Source organism: Patagioenas fasciata, chromosome Z (genome assembly GCF_037038585.1).
Source record: "Patagioenas fasciata isolate bPatFas1 chromosome Z, bPatFas1.hap1, whole genome shotgun sequence".
Lineage (NCBI taxonomy): Eukaryota > Metazoa > Chordata > Aves > Columbiformes > Columbidae > Patagioenas > Patagioenas fasciata.
This window is the reverse complement of record NC_092560.1, coordinates 19,345,095-19,359,129: the sequence shown is the minus strand read 5'-3', so window position 1 is coordinate 19,359,129 and position 14,035 is coordinate 19,345,095. Positions and strand designations below refer to the sequence as shown.

The window sequence follows — 14,035 nt, the reverse complement described above, 5'->3', positions numbered from 1 at the left end:
ATACAAATACGTGTTTTCCTATTTACATGTAATCACTGTTTATCACCAGACTTGTCTTTACACTGGCGGCTTTTGTAGTAGACATCCTGTGTAGGGTATTCAGTTTATATATGTCAGATCCTCAAGGGCCATGACTTTTGCCAGATGAAGCACTTTTGATTTTGAGGCTGATGAAACACAGTGCTATTATTGATCTGTGCATGACACAGCCTGTCTCTCTGCTGGCAGAGTGTAGCAACATTTATCCAGGAATTTGTGAAATGTCACTTGGATCATGTTCATAAGGTAAACTGTGCAAAAACCAGGATCCAAGCTGAGAATCCATGAGGAATTGGGCGTGACTCTCTAATTCCTTCCTCCTATCTTCTAGGTCAGCCAAGTGGTATTTGTTAAAACCACATCTGTCTTTCATATTAGGTGTTGAAGAAAGTATGATTATCACTAGGAATACCCTGTACAATATTGTCATACTGTTGTTTTACTAAGTTTTTAGGTCACTTGAGAAAACAATATTTTAAGTTAGTGAAAGCAATCTAAACATTGGAAATCTGTAATTTCTGTTCTGTTTGTAAAAAAATGACAGTTCCTATACAGCCGCAACCAGAAAACTCTGCTTGTATATTCTAATGAATTTAACTTCTCTTACTTCACTTTACCTTTAGAGATATGTGGCAGTACATGTTTTATCATTAAGATCTCAGTAAGCAATAGTAGTTAGAAAGGGTGTGTGACTGTTTTTACACAGGAAGCTGCCAAAATACTGATATTTACATATTTTGTTTCTTTATAAATTATGACTGAAAAAGGCTGTGCATTTTTGTTAGTATCAAACGCATGTTATGTAAAAATAATGAAAACTCTGGTAAATAATTTAAAAATAATTTTTAAAAACAGTCTTCGATATACTTCTATATACTATTTATCTATTTGTAAAGGGTCAAATGTGACTTCTTATAAGGTGTGTTCCACCAAAAGACTTGCTGTTATCTGCAAAAAAGACACAAAAAGCTGCAATTATTAATTTATTAATATATTAGTTTTCATTTTCTGTTTCTAAAAGTTATAATAGTGACATTCTGAAAGTTAGCAATGAAAGAAAAAACAATTATGATTTGTCAACATTTTTCGAATTTAACATTCATTTTTTTTAAAAAGTCTCTAGGTCACTTGATTTAAAAATTGGTTACTAGCTAAGGCAAGAAGAAACAGGTTTTATTGAAGTTAAAGGTTTGAGTTCAACTGTCTTAGGATTTTTTCCCAAGTATAACAAAGATTTACTTTTGATTCGTTAAGATAACTTCTGTGGTTTGAATTCCAGAAGACCAAATCAGTATTTAAATGAAACATCACTTTTGAGTTACCACTGTAATGTGCTTAGTTTCTGCTTTTAAAAATATTTTCCCACATTTGTACATAAAAGTATAGTAAGCCAAGAGGTGAAAAGTTGTTGGTTGCAAAAATATCTTTGCATACACTCTGCACTATGCATATATTTTTACATGTTATCCCTCCCTTTACAAGATGGACATATATGAAATGCAAACTCATGAGTTGTGGAGAAAGCCAAAATCACAGCTGATTGGTTGTGGGGATTTTTTCAGCTTGTGGATATGTGTATTTATTTTGCAAGGTTCCACAGGTTGGAGAAATATGGGTGTCTGTTTCTCAGGAACATGAAGATGGTATTTCATAGTATGAAGGCCACCTGCTTGTCAAATCTACCACTGCTCATAGCAGAACCATTGCCAGCTTGTCAAGAATTATTTTTTGCAGAGTTTTACAGACTACATTTATTTTGCTATTTAGCAGTGTCAGGCCCTCTGTGAAATGTTGTATCTTGTTTTGGGCACCACACATAAAATGCACATATTGAAAGAAAGGAACAAGAATTCTGTGAAGTTTTGAACATGTTAGCTATGAGAAAAGATTGAAAATGTGTAATTAATGAAACCTATAAAATAATGTATCCATGGTAAAGACTGAAGGACTGTAATAGCCACCTTCCAATGCATAAAAATAATTTGAAAGGGCTAGTGGTCAGTTTGTGCTTCCATCTCCTCTAAGTTGTAATTTTTCAAGAAAGATTATTTGGATATAAGAAAAAATTTATCTCTGAGGGCACTGAATTTCTGTAGAAGGCTGCCAAGAGAATTTCTCTGTAGTTAAACTGAAATTTTCAGGAATAATCTACTTACAATTTTTAACATCTGTGCTGAATTTAATGTGTTCTTGATATCATTGCCATTCCTGCAGCAATTAATGTTTTTGTCCTTATCCTCAAACAGGACTAGATAACTAACACAGGAAAAATATCTTAATACTGAAGGGTTTGAACAATGGAGTTAGCAACTAGTTCTTGCAAACTTCTCTTCTTTGGACACCAAGTTCTCTTTTCACGTCATGCAGCTTATACTCTTTGTTTTCTAGTAAGGTTTATCAGTGATCAGAAAGCAGGACCATATCAACAAATCCCTTTTTGTCCTGTGGGAAACAATGTCAGAAAGAAATGTATTTGCTCCTTGAGTTCTTTTGAACTCCTCAAGGTTTATTTCAGAAGGGGAATCTTCACCAGTTCTGCACTCTTAGGTCTTCTGCAAAGCACCGGTTTCTATAATCCACCCTATTTTCTTACCTATCCTGCACTGAGCTTTCTTTGTTTAGTTTATTGCACAAAGGCAATTGGCATTTTTGTTTGAGCTTGCATCTTATCCCAGCTTTCTCATTCCCACAATCCCTTGTTTAAGCTTTTATGTTCAGAGTTAGTGCTGGTGCTCCATTGTCTTGGCTACTCACTTTAACTACAGGAAGAAACTTCAAAAGACACATCTATAGCCAGGAGTACGAACCAGAAGAGCACAACCATTCTCATCACTTTGCCAAGGAAGAAGCATAAGCCTTCAGACTGCATTTGATATTTTGGGGGTCTTCCAAGGAATAAAGGGATAGGAGTCAAGAACTAGGGCATCTTCAACAACAGTAAAAAGGCAAGTGTTACAATCAAGACTACTTCTGAGGAAAAAAAATGTTATCTGGAAACTACACCTGAGATTCCTTTTCAAAGGTGGATATCTACAGCATTCCCCCCTTGGGATCGCCCTCATTTTTATCTGCCTTATACCCCAGTTGTGATAGACAATGAGTACTGGCTCACGGGATTCTTTGGCATCCCTACAGAAGTCAGACACTAATATACTCCTTGTAACCCAAAGGGAAGAGTTTTTGTGTTTTTTAAGTCAAGTTTGCCTGCCTGAAGTCCCTGGACATCATAGATTCAACTACTGCTAGAGAAGGTAGAAGAATGTTTATACTTCCTTACTAATGCTTTGCACTATCTGATTTGTTCTCCTAAAGTTTCATTGACAATTAATGAGGTAATCACAGACTGTTCCCATAGTTTGTGTCATGTTCAAGTTTATTTTCATCACTCCAGGCTGCCTTTGATGCCTAATGTGGCAAGAGCTTCATTTCTTTCTCAGTAATGGAGACTGTATGACTAATCCTACCATGTCTCACAGCATTCATAGGCACTGGAAAAGGATTTACTCTTTGATGGCTGAACTGGGCTGCCTGACCAGTCATCAGGCTGAAAACATGGCTTTTTCTTATGATGGTCTCTTCAGCTATTTAATAGGTAATGTAAGGAATACTTTACCCTAAACTGTTCATTTATGCTTGCAATTTTAGCAAGGGTTCCAATTATAACATAAATTCCAAATTAAAGATAAGACTGTGGGGGTTCATTTACAAGAATCCAAGGGTGAATTACCTCTTTAATTTATATGCTCTACATTTTAGTGGTTATTTTTAAATGCAGTTAATGATTTTGAAAAATGCCTGTCTTTGTGTCCTCCATACAATGTCTGTCATCAGCTTTCTCATACGTCGCAGAAATGGCTAGCAATATACCTTTATTTTCTTATACATTAGTATTTAGTAGAGTATCACCTTCATGTGACTAGAAAAATTCTGAGTTTTTAAACTTTCTTTTTCCCCCCACCCTTTCTTCTGTATTTGTATTTTCATCCTGCTCTATGACACCATTGAACTTTCATAGTAATGCAGTCTGTTAATACTGTTTATACTTATTATGTTTTGCTTTTACACAGCTGTCTACGTAAAAAAATCAAGAAAGCTTCTGAGGACTTTTTTTTCAGCTTTTGTTGATATCTGAAGCAATTACAAAATAGATGCTTAAATAATTCTAAAGAATTAAATACAGAGCTGTCTTTATAAATTTTGTGTCTAGAATATTGCACCCCACTTTTGAGAATACCTGTGATATACACATTTTTTAGTAATTTTTATCTCAAAATACTTACATAACTTCCTCAAACCTTTGTATCTTTTAGACATGTTTTCTGTAAGTTGACAGAAAATAGTCTTTAACACTTGAAAAGCTGAGATTTAAACAAACAAACAAATATATGTAAAGAGCAGGCCAGAGTATGGGAGATGGAACAGATTTCCCTACAAGCACAGAATTCCTACCCAGTTATTTTTGAGATGCAGAAGCATTTCGACAGAAAATGGTTGACTCTCTAAAACAGATGAAAATGAGGAGAGGTTAAATTAATATTTCACTATTCTTTCAGCTGTTTTGTTTCTTTCTTGCTTATATATTCTTTTTAAAATAATTTTAATTTTTAACGATATAAATCTGTATGCTTTGGAACTAAGCGTGTAAATCAAAAGAAAGTTTAAAAATGGTCTTTAAAACAGCATTTTCATTTTGGTTTTTCTCTATTTTATGTGAGCTATACAGAAAACAGATGGAAGCATTATTAATTTTTTCCCCCAATGAGTTTTAGTGCAGCATATTTGTATGTGTTATCTGAAACATATGAATACTTAGTATTGCTGCTGTTAAATTCGTAATGAGTTGTAGGGATTGTGAAATTCCCTGACTGGCTCTCATGCAAGTAGTTCATTTGCAGTGCTTAGATGTGTTAAGATTAAGCAAGAGGAATATGGCAAGCACTATCCCTGACCCTAGATGAGAAATTCAAATTTCTGGCTTTCTGACTTTGCCCCAACTCTCCTGTCTGGTAAAAATCAGATAAATACTGTGTAACCCTGCAAAAAAAACTCACAGTAAAACCTGGTCCTTACTATAAAAGATTGCATGGATTCCATGTCTTATATTGAAAATTTTCTGAGAAGTACAAAGGTGTGAAAATCTTGGAGCAAATTTTATGCATCGGATGGAATTTTTTTGCTTGTATATAACAACACTTAATGTGCATAGGTATGCTAGGTGTTGTAATATCGAAGTCAACAAACATAGTTAATAGTCCTTACATTCCTTTGAAATTTGCAAAGACAGATGGAGTGCTGCATCTGCTTTGGTAAAAAAGCAAGATAGTGTTCTTAATACATGTAGAAATTAGGCATGGGATACAGCAGTACTTACTCAGAGACATGAAATTAAAGTGCTAGAAAATGCAAGCCGAAATAGAATTGCTGCAGGTCAAAACCCTTATCTTTGAATTGGTGTTATTGTTATACAGTTGACATGTTTCAGAAGAATTTTCATCATATTAAAAAAAATGTTATCTGTGTCATTACTAAGTTTTTTTTTCTTATTTTCCATAGTTTATTTGAAAAATTATTGGTTCCACAATGTGCAGTTCTGTATTCAGGTTTGTCTGTTGTTGATAACAGCAGATGATTTCTTGGAGAATTGGGCCCAGAATATATTACTCCAATTCATTTATGCATGAGTGTGTGTTTCTCTAGGATAGATATATGTGTTCTGGTCTTGATCTATGTGGTATTATCATTCTTTACAAAAAGAAAATAAAACAAAATGTAAAATGGACCTATTTGCTCTGACTTTATGGATTTTATTTTTTTATTACTTCATGAGATGTCGTGGCCAGGACAAATGTTGTAAGACTAAGCTTTTATAAATTATAGAATAAAATTAGCTGTAAGTTAACTATAAAATAGCTGATATAAATTGCAAGTAAAACATTTGTTTATGAAATGGTATACAGCAAGTAGTGCTTTATAGATGGTGATTATACTGTTCAATACTAGTGTATGATTAAGAAGACATTCAAAGACTTTGATAAGAGTCTTTGTTAGTGATTACAGCTGTGTTCCCAATAATAACTGAATTTATAATTTGAATGTGTGAAAGGGCAATTCTGTACCTAACTGTAAATACTGCTTTTATAAAGCTGATGAACTGTGATTGTGTTAAAGTGATCTTATCAATAGGACAACTGTGGTTTTTCTTCAGTAAAATGCTTGAGATGAGAAATAAACCTCTTATCTGCATGCTGATATCTGTATTTCTCATCTGGGAACTAATTTAAACACTTCATGAGAGATTGACATTTTCAGTGCCTTAAACATCCTTAAAAGCTGCTTTGTTCATTGCAAGCCATATTTAGTATGACCTCATAATAATGTAGCACACCTCAAGTGTCATGCCTGTCTTTACTATGCACATTGGAGCTGTGTTCATCTATACTAGACAACTGCACTTCAAGGAAAGATTTTTTTTTCCTTGATAGGCAATTAGCAGTAATTAGGAAGATTCACTTCAGTAAGATGTCAACATGAGATTGTTTTAAAAAGTTGAATGTCAGTGGCTTTAAAAGAGGGTTTTTTTTCCCTGACACATAGGTATGGCATGTGAAACATGAAATGTTAATTTAACTTTTCTGCTTATTATTCATGCACAATATTATTTTGTCATTCAGATACTACACTGACAGAGTGCAAAGGGTGTTAAAATAGTGCTGCTAGAATAAAAAGAGGATTAATCTACCATTGGCCAATTAGCCAAAGGGTACTTAATGGTCTCTAAAGGCTACTGAAGTCTAACAACTAGCTAAAGCACTGGCAAGAAGTCCTCTATATTACCTTCATTTACTTGACATTTTGTGAAACAGAGTCAGATGCTGATAACTGCATTTGACTAAAAAAAGAAAAAACCTGAGTGATACAGTAGACTTTACTAAAATTTCAGAAGAATAAGTGACAAATATTTTTACATTTTAGAACTTTTTCTGGCTTTGCGGAGGTCTTTGTTTCAACTTAAGGGCAGGATATTAAATCACCAAAGATTTCTGTTTCATATTTTGTCTTCATGTCTGGAATACTAAGAAATGAACAACTTACAGCACTGGCATGAAAAAAGCTTTCACTGAGGTGTTATTTGCCTTTTGTCTATATGGTCACATTAAGTATGCAGCACAGTTGGCTTTTTAGTCTGGTATGTATATTTTTGTATTTTCAGATAGCTATGTACTGTCTTTATTAATTTTAACTTTTTTTTTTTTTTTCTGTGACCCATCAGGCAGAAGTAGGTTTTGATTCAAGAGAACAAAACAGGGTCAAGATTAGTGGAACTGACTCAATAAATTTTGCCTTGGATATCGTAAATAGGTTTATCATTATGTTATAATTACATTTTATAGAGTGCATAAAATCATAAAGAGGTAAGACTGTGCCTGCAAATATGTTTTGAAAAGTTCTTTCATGGTTTATGTGTGCAACAAGTACTGCTTATCTTTGATGTTTTTCATGATCAAGCTAAAGCTGTGAGAAAATAGCATTCTATTTAACACCTTTCAGATGAGCCATGTTAGTTTTTAGAATAGAACTTGGTACAGGAGTTATGCATGTAGCAAATGTATTTTATTACCTCCGCTAGTAACGATTCTTGAAGAAAAAAAAAAAAAGGAATATGTTGACTTTGGATTTCTTACAGATGTCTCTGTGCACATTGTAATGTTTTCATCTGCCAGGATTTTAGGATGGGAAGCTTCATAAGAAATATGATTTTTACACATCTGAAGATATTTAGATTGGTTATAGCTGGATTACAAAATAAGTAGTAAAAAAAGGCTGTGTCATTGCTTACAAAAGGGTTTCAGGAATACCTGATTTACATCCTGTTTTATAATTTTGCCTGAGAAATACATTCTATGTAATGTATTCTGCAAATCAAAATCTATGAGATCATGTACAGCAGTGGCAGTGCAATAGCAGCCACCACCAACAGAAATGGCGTTTTCATACATGCCAGTTGCAGTAGGAGGGTGACTCTGCTGTAAATAAGTGAGAAGCTTCTTGCAGGCCTGTTTTGATGCCAAGGAGCAATAGGCCATTCCAGGAGCTTCCTACATTAATCCATTGGGCCTTCCATGTAGCTGTCTTTCTGAGCAGAGGGCTTATGGTAAAAAGCCTTGCTGAGTCACTGAAGTTTTACATTCACTACACAGAAACTGAGATTTCATCACGTATCCCTTTGTGTTCAGCAGAACAGAGTGTCATGGGTATACAAGGAGCAAGGAGATTAAGATAGATGGATGTTAAAATATTGAATCTATAAACATCTGTTAAGCCAAAACACTCTGGAGGTGGTGCAGCAGACAAAGGCCGCTACACGATGGAGGAACAGCAGTAGCCTGCCTTTACCAACATCTGGTCTAGCTGGTGTTTAAGATTCTACCTTTCCTCCTGGTGACCTATTCCCCTGGAGTAAATCCTTTTTACTCTGTCACTCAGGATTTGCATGCATGGTAGCACACACACCAAAAACCCTGTGTCTAGAAAAGAAAAAAGAACAAAAGACTTGACTTAAAACTTGGCAAGTGGTGAGAGACAGCACAAGATGAACTTGCTTCTTAAGTAAGTAAATGCAAGGAATATCTTTTACACATAAATATCTTGCCAGGGCAGGGTGGCTGTTTTTCACATCCTATGTAGACTCATATGGAGTTTTCACATACCCTTTCTATATATTACAAATAGAAGAATCATGCAATGGAATTACCAACCCAGTAAACACCATTTACATTTTCTCCAGAACTATTAGGAGACAACCTTCTTGATATCTCTGATTGCAATTGTGTGCCTGTCTTAATCTGCTTTTGCAAGTTGGTGAGTGTTTGTCTTGTACATCATATACTACTTTGACTTCACCCCCATAGTTCTGATGCTGTTTCTGAATGTATGTACATTCGTATTTTGAATCTTTTATTCCTACCTCCTCACTTAAGTAAATTCTGTAACCAACATAGCACTGTCATCTTTGGCACCTGTGCCATAAAAGCCCTTTCTTTTTGGTATATTTGCTGTCATTTTTGGGAATGTGGCTGCTACAATCGTGGCATTTTAGACCAGATGCTTTTTGGCGGCAGCAGTAGTGTAAGAAACTTCTGAGAGTCATGAGCTATCTTGGGCAGATACAGGGGCATTTCTAATTTTAATCAGAAATATTGATCTAGCTATGATGTTTTTTTCTTTTCTTTTTATGAATAATTTATTACAGAGACACTGAATCATGAAATTCTGCATGTAGAAATATTGGCTATACTGGACGAATTAACCTAATCTTCATATCTTTCTGTACTACTACTGGTTTTGCTTATTAAAGTAGCCTTCTTTTTGTCTTTTACTCAGAGTGTGAGAATAATATATCAGATTAAGGAATAACCAATTAGAAAATATGTTAACACTATTTGTCTCTTGTTCAATAATGACAGCAGATGCAGAAAAGAATGGAAAGATCCAGCCCTTTACTAAGAACAGTACTTATCTCACCCTACTGCCTTTAATAAATGCACTTAAGTGTGAAATCCTGTTAGAGTTTTAACTTTAAATACAGGATGCATTTTCTTGTCTCCAATGTGTTTTTTTTTTAACCTAATGCAAAATCTACAAGCACTCTTTTGTCATTCGTAATGGGAATCAACATTACCATAAGTAGTTTTTCTTTTGTTTGGGTATATATGTGATCTTGAGGTGATCGGGATGGAAGTGTGTGTTTACATAAATGCACACATATATATAAATTTTTTTCTAATAACATCAAACAGTATAAAATCAATGTTGTAGTTAAATATAATAATAAAATACTTGGAAATGGAGCACCGTCTTTAACCTTCTCACTCATGTTTTTTTGTGTACCAGCGTATAATTGGCCACATATTTAGTAATTTCAAGCTGTATTATTTTGTCTAGTTTTTAATCAGGATTCTTCACTTCCTTTGTGAAGGGGGTTTTGCCCTTCAGCAGATTTTAATTTGTATTGAGAGATTTCCATTTTGTTTAATTGTTCATTGTGTTAAACTACTGTCTTACAATCTTCTTTGGAATAATAAGATATTACTGTGGTTACCCTCTTAAGAAACAGAGAGTTGTTAGGCCATTGGTGGCTTTCAGCTGGCTACAGGTTCATTAAAGTCAACTACTAGCATGAAAATTATTTCAGTTCCTCTTTTTGCAGAACAACATTCAATATTTTTAAAACTAAGCCAAATATTATATTTAAAAGATTACATCTATAAGGAGTACTGTGAAATATATTGTTACAAAGATTGAATAAGTCTTGTCAGTTGTCAATCAAGTGCAACAAGACTGAGAGTTTGTTTGCATGTTATTTATTTGAACTAAATCCCTAACAAGCCTCGTCTAGGCTAATTGGACTTAGCATTTATGTTGCTAAATGAGAAGCGTTTTGGCTGCAGTATAGGGTGGTAAGACCTACCCAGTGGAATAAACAACTAACATCTGTTATCCTGTCCTGCTCCAGCTTGGCTTTTACCACTTAAGTACCTCAGCCCTAGAGTCAAGGTTATGGAATATGTGGTTCTCTGGCTATGCTGCATATATGTGAAAGGGAAGAAATAACACAACATGAGTAAAGACCAGCCAACCAGAAGATATTTAGTGCAGCTGGTCCACTTTGCTTTAACCTCTACAAGCCCTACAAATATCAAAACAGAAGCCAAGAGAAGGGTGTATGTTTTATAGCAGTTGTCAACACAGCAATTCAAGTGAGTTTACAGGGGTCACCATTAAAACAGATTTGACATTTAACCACCTTTAATACGCATTGGTGTCTGAGGCATCTTGGTATTTCTTCAATCTCTGTGTAGAAATAATTGCAGAATCAGAGAGAGGCTCTAGGTAAACAGGGTTCAACAGTAACTACTGTTACAGTTTTATATGATAATTTTTGCCTGTAATGGTGAAAATAACAATATGTAAAGTAAAAATTGAATTATGTTGCCTTTAAAAAAATTCCTTGTTTTTAATGTTGTTTGACATGTCTTTCCTGCTGGATTTGATCTTTGCATGGACTAGAGAATTCAACCAACAACTGTGCAATATAACTACAGATAATGTATACTGTTTCATTCCTATTGAAATATGAATCAGCGAAGCATCTCATATGATCAAACAGAAATACTTTCAGGATGCAATTGTGATTGTTTCTTCTGTTTGTGAAACAGGTGTTGACCTCCAACCTGGCCAAATGGCAACAAGAGAAGGAAGATTTAGAAGGAAAATTGAAGTTGAGAGAACATCTGTCTCAAAATACTGGCAAGAGTGAAGCCACCCCAGCTCCTTCAAAGAACATTGATTTAGAGATGAAACAGCTGCAGTGCAAACTGAAGGTGACAGAACATATTATCTAGTGCTGAGGATAATTCATATGAACAGTATTTCATAACTGGGTCAAGCAGATATACGTATACTCACATATGCATATAATTTCTATATCTTAGCCAATTATTAGCAACTAAGGTGTTAGATAACCTTTGATGTTAAACAAAAAAGTAGTCAAAAACAGGAGAATTAACAGTTACAATTAAAACAATTTTGGAAGATCTGATAGGCCAGACAGGGGGCTTGCTGGGTTTTCACACAATCATCATATGCATCTTGTCAGAAAGTGCTGTAGAATTACTTCACCAAGAATTGTGTTGATGAATTCCTTCCTCTAAGAAGGAGGTGAGAAATAGCTGTCTGTGGAAGGGGATCATAGAATTTGGGCTGATGAGGTAGCTCATGTACTGTAACAATGTTATGTTACCTATATGTCACTACTATTCTTGTCTTTAAAGAGGCATCATTCTTGTATTTTTGTAGATTAGCTGGTAGGAAGATACTAGTTTATCAATAATTTCATTTTTCAGTCTCCAGTGATTCTGTTGTATGTGGATGATGTAGATGCTGGACTGTCAAGATCTGAGAGCTTTCTCAGCCAGTAGCTCAGCTCTAACATATTAATTCTTCCTCTCTTCTCACCGGAGGAAATATATGTGTGACGGAATGTCTTAAAGTTGTTTTGGTTTCTTTGTCCCCCATCATTTTGTGGTTAATATTTGAGGAAAGAGAAAAAGTCAGAATGGTACAGCTTGCTGCTAGAAGAGACGGCACACTAGCAAGCCAGCTGCCAAAGGATCAGCTGAGACAAGGCCATATTACGTCGGCGGTGTAACTGGCTTTGGCTTTTAAGTGCTGGATTAGCTGTGCTAGCACACGGGATGTGAATAGTGCTCACACCTCTTAACTGTTGATGGTAATCGTGGTATTACAGATCTTGGCTGTGTCACACTGGGTGCATAACATCTAAATTCAACGATTAGTAAAGGTGGGTCACAGAGATGAGGACAGCAGAGTAGCCATGAAAAGGCACATAATTTCATCTAATTTATTAACTAATTCTGAGAAACATGTCTTGAAACCATACACGCTGACTTCTTGAGTGTTGTTTTTAGATTTTGGGTTGACTAATCCGCTTCTGTTGCTGCTGAGTGGTAATTTCTGTTAATTAGGGTTGTTCCTTTTAGATGAGTGACCTCATTACCCAGAACCTGGTAGTCAATTGCTCCATGACAGTAAGAAAAATGAGAGGTTTGATGTTTTGGGTTTTTTGTCTGGCCGGTTGGTTTGTTTGCTTGTTTGTGGTTTTGGTTTTGTTTTGTTTGGGTTCTTTGTTGTTCATTTGTTTGTAAAATACTGTGAGAGTAACACTCATGCCAGAAGCCTACTTTATTTGTCTGCCAGATGTGAACTGCACAATGTGTTGGTAAATATTAAAGCTTTTTTACTTCTGCAGCAGAGGGAACATTTAGTAAGTGTATATAAATATGATGTGAAAAATACTAACATGACTTTAAATTCTTTCTTAAAGATATGTTACATTTTTAGTGTAAAAAAAAAAAAAATGTACAAGTACATTTAGAATAAATATAGTTCATGGCCCCAAATCCAGATTAATAGAGTAAAATCACTAGTTGCTGCATTGGAAGAGAGTTTGGGCCGTAAGGGCCTCAAGAGCTACTTAAATCAAGTTGCTGAAAGCCTTAGCCTTATTTTGACCAAATAATTTTTTTGAGAATATAAGTCTTGCAAGTCATGTTTTGCAGAAGAAACTGGCAGAAGTTGTCAACTATTGTTCTAGACTATCTAGCATACTTAAAAAGGGGATACAAAGTTACTCTCCCAAATGTCCGAATGTGGAAGCAGCAAAAGGTTTCCTTATAGCTCAAAATCTCAAAGTACCTGTTTTTTGTTTCGTTTTGTTATTCCAGAACTATCTTCGCAGTCTTTTTTTATGTTGTATGTAATGACTGCTTGTATCTTTGCCAATAGGAAGAAGTGAGTGAGGTGTGGGTAGTGAATTTGGAAGCAAAATACCATAAGCATATGTGTTTGCCTCTGAGCATGTGCAGAGGCCCACCTAAGTACTCTAATTCATATCTAGAATGTAAACCGTGTAACTGGGTACTGTGCTTCACACTAATGAAGTTCAAGCTCAACAAACAGGTCTCGGGAAACTCAGGAATATTCTGCTAGCGTACATAATTTTAACAATTTTCTGGTTATACCTCACATTATAATAATAGTAAATAGACTAGACGAGTTATTAAGGACAATATTTTACATCTAACTATGCTCACAAGAATATATACTCCCCTTGAGGTGCACAGGGTTATGTACAGTACTCCTATTAATGTTAATAGGCGTTACAAGTCTGCACTGTGCAGAGAAATTCTCCTAAAGTATCTTTGTTTACAGCATGTCTGATCTGTTCACTTATTGTCTATATGTGATGAGTGAAAAGCCTTAGTACAGTGACTGAACCTGTAGGCATATATGCACACATATATGTTTTCAATACACTTAACACATGTATCTTTTCGCAACACCTTCTGGAGTTCTGAAATCTCCATATGCAATATGTTTAAACTGCTGTTTTCGGTAATGGCATTCAGTGCATGTG

The 14,035-nt window shown here is 35.0% G+C and overlaps 1 protein-coding gene across 5 annotated transcripts in view; it reads left to right on the top strand.

The window, feature by feature from the left end:
• CNTLN (centlein) overlaps positions 1–14,035 on the top strand; it is a 189,861-nt gene that overhangs the window by 144,255 nt on the left and 31,571 nt on the right. For all 5 annotated transcript variants that reach the window (XM_065860629.2, XM_071801724.1, XM_065860630.2 and 2 more), the window contains one exon: positions 11,256–11,420. In XM_065860629.2, the coding sequence (XP_065716701.1) occupies positions 11,256–11,420 (165 nt within the window). The remainder of the gene's footprint in view (positions 1–11,255; positions 11,421–14,035) is intronic.